This window comes from Cladosporium halotolerans, assembly GCF_011745625.1.
Source record: "Cladosporium halotolerans strain TM138-S3 chromosome Unknown Sca5, whole genome shotgun sequence".
NCBI classification, from domain to species: Eukaryota; Fungi; Ascomycota; class Dothideomycetes; order Cladosporiales; family Cladosporiaceae; genus Cladosporium; species Cladosporium halotolerans.
Genome location: NW_027191456.1, coordinates 109656 through 122389, shown reverse-complemented (window position 1 = coordinate 122389; position 12734 = coordinate 109656). Strand labels below are relative to the sequence as shown.

At 58.0% G+C, this 12734-nt stretch overlaps 4 protein-coding genes across 4 annotated transcripts; 3 read left to right on the top strand and 1 right to left on the bottom strand.

Annotated features, from left to right (window-relative positions):
- Nucleotides 1–250: 250 nt before the first annotated feature.
- WHR41_01938 (uncharacterized protein) lies at nucleotides 251–1849 on the top strand (the record flags this gene model as incomplete). Its single annotated transcript, XM_069370544.1, has 1 exon — nucleotides 251–1849. One exon carries the CDS (start codon nucleotides 251–253, stop codon nucleotides 1847–1849), a length of 1599 nt encoding a protein of 532 aa, XP_069232188.1.
- Nucleotides 1850–2574: 725 nt separating this feature from the next.
- WHR41_01937 (uncharacterized protein) lies at nucleotides 2575–4984 on the top strand. Its single transcript, XM_069370543.1, has 2 exons — nucleotides 2575–4602; nucleotides 4671–4984. The coding sequence occupies exons 1-2, from the start codon at nucleotides 2678–2680 to the stop codon at nucleotides 4843–4845; spliced, it is 2100 nt and encodes a 699-aa protein (XP_069232191.1). The 5' UTR covers nucleotides 2575–2677; the 3' UTR covers nucleotides 4846–4984.
- Nucleotides 4985–6005: 1021 nt separating this feature from the next.
- WHR41_01936 (uncharacterized protein) lies at nucleotides 6006–9628 on the bottom strand (the record flags this gene model as incomplete). Its single annotated transcript, XM_069370542.1, has 7 exons — nucleotides 6006–6394; nucleotides 6453–6835; nucleotides 6887–7186; nucleotides 7243–8679; nucleotides 8735–8972; nucleotides 9050–9315; nucleotides 9374–9628. 7 exons carry the CDS (start codon nucleotides 9626–9628, stop codon nucleotides 6064–6066), a joined length of 3210 nt encoding a protein of 1069 aa, XP_069232192.1. The 3' UTR covers nucleotides 6006–6063.
- Nucleotides 9629–10166: 538 nt separating this feature from the next.
- On the top strand, nucleotides 10167–12529 carry WHR41_01935 (uncharacterized protein; the record flags this gene model as incomplete). The annotated part of the gene is made up of 3 exons (XM_069370541.1): nucleotides 10167–10489; nucleotides 10543–11582; nucleotides 12143–12529. Exons 1-3 carry the CDS (start codon nucleotides 10456–10458, stop codon nucleotides 12527–12529), a joined length of 1461 nt encoding a protein of 486 aa, XP_069232189.1. The 5' UTR covers nucleotides 10167–10455.
- Between the last annotated feature and the right edge of the window lie 205 nt (nucleotides 12530–12734).

The window sequence follows — 12734 nt, the reverse complement described above, 5'->3', positions numbered from 1 at the left end:
GCCTGCCTGCGAGCGTCCACCCGTGAAGGCACCTCGCCTGCGTGGGACCTCGTCTGGCCTGCAACCCAAAAACCCTAAAGGCCGGCCTCATTTCTCTGCTGCGCCCTGGGAGCATTGCACGCATCGCCCATGTCACCGTCCGCGTAGATCTACAAAACACTCGTTGCCAGTGCCGCCCGCTCGTTTGCTCGCACTGCCTGCATTCACCACAGCGACGACCATCGACATTCACTCTCCCGCAAGCCAACCAATGACATCAGCACGGCAGCCCTTCCTGGCGTTGATATTCGACCTGTGCAAGCAAACGCGCCTCTTCAAAGCGATCATGGTCATGCTGTCACCTCTGCTGCAAACACTCACATCCACTCACCACATCAGAACGAAGCAACCCCGCCATGTAGTGGAGCAGGTCTACGAGAAGAGCATGGAAGAATTCACGGCCGAGACCCGCGCGGTCTTCGAGAAGCCGCTGAGCCTCGACCGCCTGCTGGACTACTCCGACAAACTGCAGAAGGAGTACAAGGAGCGCCTGCAGTCGTCGAACATTTCTATGCTGCCGTCGTACCAGCACACGCTGCCCACTGGATTGGAGAAGGGCGATTTTCTAGCTCTGGACGTCGGCGGATCGACGTTCAGGGTCGCGTTGATCAGATTGTGCGGGAGGAAGGAGAACGGTGAGAGCGAGATTCAAATCAGGCGGATACGCAATGTCGTGATCGACAAGAAGATCCGCGACCTCAAAGGCCAGGAGTTCTTCGACTGGATGGCGGAGCGCATCGCGGACATGCTGGCCGAGTACAACCACATGAACGGCACCACCGACGCCAGGCTGCCCATGGGGCTCGCTTGGTCGTTCCCCGTAGAACAGACGAGTCCCAGGACGGGCAAACTGCTCGCCATGGGCAAAGGCTTCTGCGCGACGCACGGCTGCGAGGAGCAAGACCTCAGCGAGCTCATCATGCGCTCCTGCCGGCGCAAGAACGTCAACGTCGAGATGCGCGCGATCGTCAACGACGGCTCCGCCACCCTCGTCTCGCAAGCCTACCGCGACCCCACCGCCCGCATGTCCCTCATCCTCGGCACCGGCATGAACGCCGCCGTCTACCTGCCCACCACCGCCCTCGCGCGCGCCAAATTCGGCCCCCGCCCCGCAGCCTGGTTCCGCTCCGCCGCCCACGTCCTCGTCAACACCGAGCTCAGCATGTTCGGCAAGCACACCCTGCCCACCACCCGCTGGGACGACGCCCTCAACGCCGCCCACACTCTCCCGGACTTCCAGCCCCTCGAATACCTCTGCACCGGCCGCTACCTGGGCGAGATCGCCCGCCTCATCCTCCTCGACGCCATCGCCTCCGCGGGGCTCTTCGCCGGCCACGTCCCCGAGCTCCTCACCGAGCCCTACGCCCTCGACACCCGCCTCCTCGCGGCCTTCGAAGCAGACCCCGACCCCGCCCTCTCCACCGCCTCCGCGACCTTCCTCGCCTCCCACCGCCTCCCGCCTTCCGCGCCAGCGCCAAGGCAAGAAGACTGGCTCTTCCTCCGCACGACCGCGCAGCTCGTCTCGCGCCGCGCCCAGGCGTACCTGGCCACAGCCCTGCACGCTCTCTGGCGCCTGCGCACGCGCGAGGAAGGGCTCGAGCCCGGCTGCGACGGCAGCGCCGTGAGCATTGCTTGCAATGGCACGCTGGCGGAGAAGTACCCTGGTTTCTTGCAGGGGACGCAGGGGGTGCTGGATGCGCTTTGTGGGGAGGGGATGGGGGTTGGCGAGGGCGGGAGGAAGGTGGCGTTGGAGATGGCGCCGGAGAGCTCGATTTTGGGCGCCGCGGTGGCGGTTTGTTGTGCGGAGTGAGTGAGTGAGTGATTTGGGGGGGTTGGTTGATGAGGGAGCGTATAGGATGGTGGTGATGTTGAACGCGTTTTTCTAATGGTGAAGGGTCAACCAAGGCCACCTACCTAGAAGGTTCCTGCCGCGGCCAACGATCCGGCGCAGGGGAAGGCCTTTCTGACGGACGGAATTTCAGGCGAGAGAGAACGCCGGAATATGGCTGGGGGCCTTTCGCCCTCGCGAGCTCTGAATACTACCTAAGAGCTGCGTGCCTTGCGAGACTCGACGTAGAACGAGGTCTGGCATGAGGACGTGAGGTGATATTATCGATGGAGCGGGACGCGCGGAAGCGAGGTCCTGAAATGGCACGATGGCATAGACCACCTACGCATGGATGTAGCGACGGTCGGGGATAGATGTTCACATTAGCAGGGGCCATGGACGAAGTCATGAATTTGAAGATTAGACGCTGGTATCCATTGAGGTGGCTGTTGCCATCGTAAGCTCGACCGTTTCCCTCTATAATACCGTGGCATACACGTCTTCCGAGTAAGAACATGATCGTGTAGGTACTGTCAGGGTACCGAGTAAGATGCTAGCTATTCTTCGTCTCGCATGCAAATGATAGCAATGTTGGGGACCGTGCATTCTGACTTCGCTTTGCTTTCATGTGATAGCCAAATGACGTATTCCGGCAGGGACGCTTCGCAGGCCTCACCACCTCAGCACGAAACATCGCATTGCCGCCGCATATCTCAACCCGCCCTTCACACCCCGCTCCAAACCATCCCAACCTACTACACCATAACATGACACCGCCCGCCCGCGCGCAATAGACCCGCCAAACCGAGAATGCGCGCCGGCCTGCACGCCGGCCAGCGCTGCTTCCGACTCGCCCACCAGCCCATCCGCCCCCAACTCCTCCGACACCTCCAATACAGCCTGCACAGCGGCCGCGGCGCGCGCGGCTTCTCCTTCGCCCAGCATGCGAAGTACTTCTTCCGCCGCCCGCCCGGCCCCATCAAAGGCGGCGGCGGCGGCTCCGCGCTCCTCGCGGCCGCCGCTCTCAGCCCGCTGTCGTTCGTCGCGATAGGCGAGCAGCCGCACGGCGAGGACGGCAAGACCGGCGAGGAGAAGATGCTGCAGGCCAGCAGGGAGGAGCTGGCCAACTACGTGCCCCCGCCGCTGCGCGGGTCGAAGAAGGTCCGCGTCGGCATCTGGCGGTTCGTGGATACTTGGATCGTCGAGCCGGTCGCGACGGGGCTGCGGTTTTTGCATCTGGTTGTTATTTTCGCGCCCGTCTTGCTTTCGGTGCCCATCATGTGGCTTGGCCAGCGCGTGCCGGAGCGCGATAACGAGCGCTCGGGGACGTTGCTCTGGTATCGGTTCCTCGTCTGGTCGATGGAGAGGTCTGGGGCCGCGTTTATCAAGCTCGGCCAGTGGGCGGCCAGCAGGACGGATATTTTCCCCGACGAGATGTGCGCGATCATGTCGGCGCTGCACTCGAATGCGCCGGCGCACTCGCTGCGCGTGACGAAGGCGACGATCGAGCAGGCGTTCGGGAGGGACTTTGAGGATATCTTCGAGGAGTTTCAGGAGAAGCCGCTGGGCGTGGGGGCCATCGCGCAGGTTTACAAGGCGAAGTTGAAGCCGGATCTGGTCCCGACGGAGGACACGACGACGGCGCGTTACCCGCAGACGCTGGCGGAGAGGGCGCGCAAGACGGTCGATCCGCTGCTGAAGAGCACGCCGCAGAGGGTGCCGTCGAACTATGTGGCGATCAAGGTGCTGCATCCGAAGATCGAGCGGGTCGTCAGGCGGGATCTGAAGATCATGGGCTTCTTCGCGCAGGTCATCAACGCCATCCCGACGATGGAGTGGTTCTCCTTCCCCGACGAGGTCGCGCAGTTCGGCGAGATGATGCGCCTGCAGCTCGACCTGCGCATCGAGTCCGCCAACCTCACGCTCTTCCGCAAGAACTTCCGCAACCGCAGCACCGCCTGGTTCCCGTACCCGTACGACCAGTACACGACGCGCAAGGTGCTCGTCGAGGAGTTCGCCACGGGCATCCCGCTCGAGCACTTCCTGCAGAACGGCGGCGGCGTCTTCCAGAAGGAGATCGCGGACGAGGGGCTCGACGCCTTCCTGCACATGCTGCTCATCGACAACTTCATCCACGCCGACCTGCACCCGGGCAACATCATGGTGCGCTTCTACAAGCCCGCCACGCTCGAGATGGGCAAGAGCCTGCCGTCGTTCAAGAAGCGCGCCGAGGCCCTGCCCTCGGACTCCAAGGACGTCACGGAAGAGGTCCTGCAGCGCCTGCGCCCGCACCGCGACGAGAAGGGCGCCTGGACCGAGACCCTCGCGCAGATCGACAAGGAGGGCTACCGGCCGCAGCTCATCTTCATCGACACGGGCCTGGTCACGGAACTCAACACGACGAACCGCACCAACTTCCTCGACCTCTTCAAGGCCATCGCCGAGTTCGACGGCTACAAGGCCGGCCACCTGATGGTCGAGCGCTGCCGGCAGCCGGACGCCGTCTTGGACGCGGAGGTCTTCGCGCTGAGAATGCAGCACCTCGTCCTGGGCGTCAAGAGCCGCACGTTCGCGCTGGGGAATATCAAGATCGGCGATATCCTGAACGAGGTCCTGAGTATGGTCCGCAACCACCACGTGCGGCTCGAGGGCGATTTCGTCAACGTTGTGCTGAGCATTCTGCTGCTGGAGGGGATTGGGAGGTCGTTGGATCCGGATTTGGATTTGTTCTCTGGGTGAGTCTTGCCTTTCTTTTTCGTCTCCGACGGATTTTGTGATTCGTTTGCTGAAATTGTGGATACAGTGCCCTCCCCATCCTCCGCCAGCTCGGCGCGCAGAGCAGCGGCTCCATCCTGAGGTCCGGCGACTTGTCTATGGTCAAGGTCTGGGCGGGTCTGGAGGCGAGGAAGTTCTTGCAGGCGAGCGTCGAGAGCGTCGAGATGTGTGTCAAGTATGATCAGTTGTCGCCTAACCTATAGGTTTGAGGGTCGGAATGTACGAAGCATTAGCGATGGAAGCGAAGGGGTTTTCTCTTGTACATATACATACACTATCTACACTGGTTTGAGATCGAAGGGTGACAGTTCGAGCCGCGCAAATTTTATGAAGTTGAGAGCATTGAGAGTGCAACTGTGTTCTACAAACCAACAGTCTCCACGTTCGTTCACCGCTACTATCCTGCATTTTATCTACGACCAAGGCTCTGTGCCAGTGAGATGAGAGAATACGATTTGAGACTCGGCCAAGTACAATCGACCTTGGACGGTGGTTATTTCTCCGAGCCGATGCGCTACTACCATCAGCCAAGCGGTATTTTGAGATGCCCTCGTCACGCCATTGCTTGATAGACAGCCCGGAGACTTCCTAGATCTCCTCACATGAGGAGCGCAGGGAAGTCGTAATCTTCTGGTTTTCCTTGGATAACTTCCCTGCTCTCGGATGCGCGAAGAATATGCCGTAGGCTCTTCTCATCAGCTGGACCTTGGATGCGGTACTCCGTTACTGATTGTCGAAGCTGGTGCCTGCCTGCATGAAAGCCCGGCTATTGCTACAGCGCGTGGTTTTAATAGAGGCTTAGCTTGAGCGATAGCGATGTTCGTTACCAGAAGGTACGTTACACCTAGGACGTTTGGTGGCCCTCCTCGCCTGGTGCTGCAATGCCGGACTGCGAGGTATCCAAATAGTACAAAATGATGCACGATAGTGACCTTTTCTCGATTTTCTTCCTTTAATTTCTAATCTCATGCTATAAACTCTAACTAGTGAATACGCAAGTGCGCCCGCGTGCTGTTGAAGCGTTCCGTAGGCTCTAGTTGGCCAGTCTGCTGTTGAACGCAGCTTCTGGATCCGTTAATTACCAGTACCTTGATCTCCTCCAAATCCGACTGCTCAGCCCGACGACTGGCTGCCGTGGTATAATGCCGTCGAGCCACCGACCAACAGTCGGTCCCTGTGACACGTGAGTGCTTTTCATATAATGAGGTCATGGCCCTAGAGACCATGACCCGGATACTCCCTCCAATCGCAACGCTAACGCGACGCCAACTCCCCATGCAAAGAACTCAGACCTTGACAAAGACATGACTCAAGAATCTCAGAGCTCGCGCCTCACCCCTGCAGCGCTCGTCGGGAACCCGGCTCAGGAAAGAGCCAGGTTCCCGACGAGCGCCCTCCCGCTCCCCCCGATCCAGCCAATGTTATTGGGCTCCCTTGGTCTGGACCTCTCCTTTCTCCGCGATCTCTCCCTTCTCCGCCTCGGACGACTCGTTGCCCTCCCAGTCCATGAGCTGGCTCTTGCCGCCCTTGGGGATGTAGCGGCGGAAGAAGACGCGCTTGCCGAACTTCCAGGCCTCGACGCCGATGAAGAAGAGCGTGGTGGCGACGACGACGACCGCCCACTCCCACGTGATGCCTTCGTGCTTGAAGACGACGTGGTTGATCACGGGGATGTAGAGCGTGGGGAAGATGGTGATGAAGCCGAAGATGATGGCCCAGAAGAGGAACTTGTTGCGGCGGACGTCGTACATCCTGGGATGGGAGTTAGTTTTGGCTTCTTGAGGGATAAATGTGGGGTTGGGGGACGCACCATTGCGTGAAGTATTTCTTGCTGCCGGGCTGCATGCGGAAGAAACTCCTGCGCATGTCGACCAGCTCCCACGCCAGGAACAAGGCGAACCAGGTCAGGCAGGCGAAGCAAGTGGCGCGGGCACGGAAGACGGTGTCGCACTCCTGAGAGTACGAGTCGTTGCAGTTGACGCCAAGGTCGCCATCGCCGAAGCCGAAGAGGACGAGAGAGAATGAGCCCAGGCACAATGCTGCGACCCACAGTCCGTACGCGAGCATATCGACCATTACCTCGAGAGTGAAGACACCTCTCTTCAGAGACTGAGGCGGGCGGTTCATGATGTCGGGTGTCGCAGCTTCGAAACCGAGACCCATGTCAGGCATACCGGAAGTAATCATGATGACCTGGAATCGTTAGCAGAGGTAACTAGGGTCCGCTTAAGCAATTCCACATACCCAAAGAATCTCAACCGGAGCGAGAGGGAAGACGGAGAGACCACGAGAGTCTTTGAAGGCGAGACCGATGAGCAAAGTGCATGCTTGGGCGATGTTCTCAGCGAGAAGATGCAGGATGAACTTTTGGATGTTGTCGAACATGCGTCTGCCCTCTTCGATGGCGTTGATGATACTGGCGAAGTTGTCGTCGGTCAGAACAATGTCGGAGGCGTCTTTGGCAACGTCACTGCCGGCCATTCCCATTGCAATACCCACGTCAGCGCGTTTGAGAGAGGGTGAGTCGTTCACGCCGTCGCCAGTCTGGCCACTTTGTTAGCGATTGATCAGGATACGTGGCGGGGTAGATTTTCACTTACCATGGCGGCAAAACGCTTCCTGCGGTGCAAAGCTTCAATCATGCGAACCTTCGTGTTCGGAGCACATCTTGCCACGACGAGCGGCAGGGTTGGAAGTTGGTCGATCTGATCGTCGTCGAGCTTGTCGAATTCACCCGCAGTCATGACGAGCGAACTGGCGACATCTTTGGGCAGAGACTCCATTTTCTTCTTGGAGGGCAGGATACCAACGTCAATCGCAATCGCACGAGCAGTTCCAGGGTGATCACCCGTGAGCATGTGCACTTCAATGCCTGCCTGACGACATTCCCTGACGGAAGCAGCAGATTCGGCGCGCGGTGGGTCGTACAGTCCGATGAGGCCGCGGAACGTGAGCTCACACTCCACTTGGTTGCGGTCGATTTCCTTCTCGTAGTTCAGATGCGTGGGAGCCTCACGGCTGGCCAACGCCAGAACACGAAGGCCGAACGAGGCGAATTCTTCCATGGTCTCGAGGATCTTCTCGCGGTGGGCGTCGGTCATCTCAGTGAGCTCATCGGAACCCTGTGTAGCGTAGAAGTTCGAGCAGGTCTGCAAGACACGCTCGACCGCGCCCTTCGTGAAGACCTGAAGTTTCTCAGTTTCGACGTTCTCAAGGATGACCGACATTTTCTTGACGTCGGAGTCGAAGGGGAATTCCAAGAGAGTCTTCCAGGTGGCATTGTCCGTGCCGATGAGCTTCGACCTGGACCATCCGAAACGAGCAGCGAAGACGTTGATAGCGATCTCGGTTGGGTCACCTCTGGCGTGCCATTGTCCGTCTTCCTTGCCTTGCCATACGGTAGAGATGTTGGCGAGAGCGGCGACGTCGAGGAAACCACTCAGATTCGGGTCGGAGGTTGCCGTGCTCATATCAACAGGTGTCGTAGAGCCGGGAAGACCATCTTTAGACGAAGCAGGCGTGATCGTGACATGTCCGCCGGTCGGGTTGAAAGGCTCGTTGGCGTCCTCGACGGAGAACGTCCCGGACGCTGGAACGTAGGCCTTCTTGGTGATCATTTTGCCCTGGGTCAAGGTTCCGGTCTTGTCACTGCAGATGTCCGTTACGGCGCCGAGAGCCTCGAGAGACTTGAGGTTTCGCACGATAACGTGTCGTTCGACCATACGCTTCGTACCCGCAGCCATAGTAATAGTGAGGACGACGATCAGCGACGCGGGGATCATACTCAAGCCTGTAGCGACGGCGTAGATAATAACCTCCTGCTCGTTCGAGAAGTCGTTTGCAGCCAGTACGATAATGGCGCAGACGACAGCGATACAGAACAACAAGACTGCAAGGCGAGAGAGCTTCTTTTGCAGCGGCGTTCCGACGTTGACGCCAAGGAACCTGCCGATAGCATCGGTGGTCGTCAGACTCCATGCCTGAGCGTAGCGATGCGGGCCAGCCTTTCCCTGCTCGTTACGCTTGACAGGGCGGCGCTAAGAAAACATTAGCTTCGTCATGACAGACTTTCTAGACGAAAGTAGGTCAAACCTTTGAACCAGTAGCTCGAAGAGCCGCAGCAATCGATCCAATCTCGGTGTTCAGACCAGTAGCGAAAACGACACCTCGAGCTCTGCCTTTGGTGACCGTGGAAGAACTGTAGGCTACGTTGAGGCGATCTCCGGGGCCAGTGTCGTCGTCGAGTAGAAGTTCAGGCTCTTTGCGAACAGGGAGCGACTCGCCGGTGAGGAGGGCCTCATCAGTTTCGAAGTTGACGGCTTCAACCAGTCTGCCGAAGTCAGCTTAACACGTGCCCGGCGATGCAGGATAGCAGGATGTGGCCCCGCGAAGGAATTAAAGACATACCTCAAGTCAGCTGGAACGGTGTCACCAGTCTTCAGCTCGACCATGTCACCAGGAACGATCTCGACAGTCGGAATAGTGATGTTCTCGCTGTTGCGGATGGCGCTAGCGGTCGGAGAGCTGAGACTTTTGAGAGAGTCCATCGTCTTTTCAGCGTTGAACTCTTGCCAAAAGCCGACGACGATGTTGAGAGCAATGACGGCGGCGATAACACCTCCTTCTATCCATGACTTAATGCCAAAACTGACAGCCATGGCTAGAATGAGCACCTGCCAGCCAGTGGATCAGCGATCTCACCGCGACAATGGGTGATATGGTACACGTTACTAGAGTCATTGCGTTTGCGACCTGGCGAAGGAGGATTTTGGCCGGCTGGACGCCGCCGCCTTCGCCGAGGTCGTTCGATCCATACGTTTGGAGTCGTTCTTTGGCGGCCGCGGGTGTCAGACCAGAAACATCGTCAGCCTGCAGTTCCTCGACAACAGCCGCGAACGTCAAAGCGTGGGCTGGTCTCGAGAGGGGCTTGTTGCCGGACCCCGACATTGCAGTCGGGGTGGCAGCGGATTTCTCTTTGTCTGCCATGGGTGCTCGTAGTCGATCTGAACAGTAGCAATGGACATTTTGCCAAACAGCAGACCCAATGCTTTTTGTCTAGAAGCAGAGGTATCGCTTGGCGTTCGGCGCTGGTGTCTTGTCCTCTTGGCTTCAGTCCCATACCCGTCTTGGCACTTCAACGAGTCCGCCACAGCGTTGCAAGGGTGAGAAACCTGATGGTGCGGGTGAAATCGCGTGTTGCTGGGATCGCAAGGCTGACAATGACCGTACCTGGGTATGGCTTGCAGCTCAGCTGTTTGCACGGCGTGACAGAGAAGGGCGGCCGGCCATTGTATGGTGGAGAGAGTTTCCGAAATACCTGGGCCGCCGACCATTGGTCCAAGACGTTAAGCACGTTGTACGTACACCGCACTGATTCGGGTGGACAGATGCGGGTCTCTGCGGTGCGCTATGGCCAAAGATCGGGTGGCCTCTCTGATTGAATCTTTTTTCTCTGCGATCTTGTGCTTTCACTCTGTGAGTGACAGATGGTATTATCTCCATCAAAACATAGCTACTTTTCTCCAGCTTTGAGCCCTAGGTGATCCGGAGAAGGGCTCGCTGCGCTTACAGCCGCCCAATCATCACTGTGAATTCGTAGGGCAGACTCACGGTCTAAACAGTGGATCTCCCCCAAAGCCTATCTGTGGATATCCCGTTTCTCGCAGGTCATTCATCTGTCGTCATTGGTGGCTCACCGAGTACAAAGAATCACTGGCCAAGCCTACCATGCCTCCTCCGTCCCATTTTCCATCTCGCTTGAAGGCTTACCTGCGGCGGCTGCAATAGGCCTCTATTCGTCTCTCGGCACGATAATGGCAAACTTCTTGGCCTATGAAGAGCCATCCAGTGAGTGAGCTCTCGAAACCATGCGCGGACATCCAGACTTACCCACCATGCAGTCGTCGAGATCTTGATCTTGATATCCTTCTTCACCTTCCTTTCCTTGGCCGAGACATTGTCCTCGATCGTCATCAGAGCCGGCATTATTGGCCCAATAGCGGTCGGAATCATCTATGGCGAGCCTCTTGCAAACATCTTGCATGCCGAATGGCAGGAGACGTTCCTGGCCATTGGCTACATCGGCTTGATCCTCATCATCTTCGAAGGTGGCCTGACCACGCGAATGGACCTTCTGAAGCAGAACTTCTCTCTAAGCTTCATTGGCGCCACCACCGGCGTCATTTTCCCAATCGGCCTTTCCTATCTGCTCCTCTATCTGGGGTTTGGCTTTGGGCCCGTCGAGACCTTCATCATCGGAGCAGCCCTATCGACGACCAGTCTGGGCACCACGTTCGCTGTCATCGGAGGCGCTTCGAAGTCGATTGATCTTTCCCAAACCCGAGTCGGCACCGTGCTCGTCAGCGCAGCGGTCATTGACGATGTTTCCGGCCTGGTCATGTCGAGCGTCATCCACGACCTGGGCAGTATCCAGTCTGGCGGGAACGTCAACCTAGGCTGGCTCATCGGCCGACCAATCCTGGCTTCCATCCTAATGGCGGCCATAACCCCAGTATTAACCAAATACGCCCTGGCTCCATTTTTCCGCCGTTTCATCGAGAACCGCTTCGCCCGCTACGATCACCTGTCGAACGTCGGCCTGATGGTCCTGGTCCTCTGCGCATTCATCTCCATCGCTGCGTACGCGGGCACGAGCGTTCTCTTCGGCGCCTTTCTCGCAGGCTCGTTCCTGACCTACCTGCCGAGCAAGCATCCCGAGGGTCCGTTCGTTGTCCTCACGCGCGAAGAAGGCGAGCAGAATGTCGACAAGAGCCCGACGTTCGTGCATACGTTCGAGCTGTACTGCTCGGATGTGCAGAGGTACCTCATGGAGCCGTTGTTCTTCGCCAGCATTGGCTTTGCAATTCCTTTCCTGGATCTTTGGGATGGCCAGACTGTCTGGCGTGGCATTGTGTATTCTTTGCTTATGCTGTTCGCGAAGGTAAGTGAACGACATTCTTTTGCGTTCAACTTGGATATGAGCATAGTGTGGGTGGAAGCAGCAGAAGTCGGCAGGCTGCAGAAGAGAGAAATTCGGGTGGATCGTGAAGTGTTCCAGGATGAGGGGAATCAAGATGGAGATCGCGAGAACGGAAGGAGCATTAGTAGGCTTTGGGAAGAGAGATACGACTTGGGTATCTCTTTCTGGCACCTACTTGCTCCTGCTACTATCGTCCTCGTCATCATCATCTTGACCTCATCAGAACTACGTCCCCGTATTTCTCTTCTCCTGGGCCTGCTTACTGCTGCTGCTGCTACCATCTTGGCTATTCTCATTCTCACCTTCTCTGAGGACTTGGGATCCTGTATCTTCCTTCCCGCCCCTACTTACTTCTGCTGCTACCATCCACGCCACCCTCATCACCAGCTCATTCAGCCCTGCACCTCTGAACCTTATTTCCAAATCTCCCTCCTTCCGCACCTGCGATCCCCAGCCTCTCCATCCCTATCACCTCCAACCCCGAAAACACCCAACAACAACCTCACTAACACCCCTCCCAGCTCATCGTCGGCAGCACAATCCCCCTCGCCGACCTCCTCCGCCGCAACAAGTCCTCGCCTCGCCCCTCCATCACCCAAACGCTCTCGCCCGCCTTCCTCCTCGGCTCCGCCATGGTCGCGCGCGGCGAGATCGGCCTCCTCATCGTGCAGATCGGGTACAACTCGACGTCCTACGTGACGTCCGCGGGCCTGAACATTGCCATCTGGGCGATTCTGTTCAACACGATTGTCGGGCCGATTGTGGTCGGTGTGCTGATTAAGTTCCGGGGGAGGGAGATTGCGGAGGGGGGTTGGGGGGTTGTGACGGGTGGTGGGGGTGGGGAGAAGGAGGGCGAAGAAGGGGAGGAGGGGAGGGTTGAGGGGCAGACTGGGGGGAGCGATCAATGACCTTTGCTGAATGTGGAGGGTGCGGAGGTGTGGGTTGCGATTGTTTTTGCGTTTAGCGCGGATACACATGTACAAGAATATATAGTATTTGGATTTGCGAATGTGCGATTAGATGCTCGTCTCCAGATGTCGAAGCTTGCATTTGGGCCCCGAGCACGGTTCTGATAGGCTGATTGTTCCTTCCATTGAATCGAGTGTGTAAACC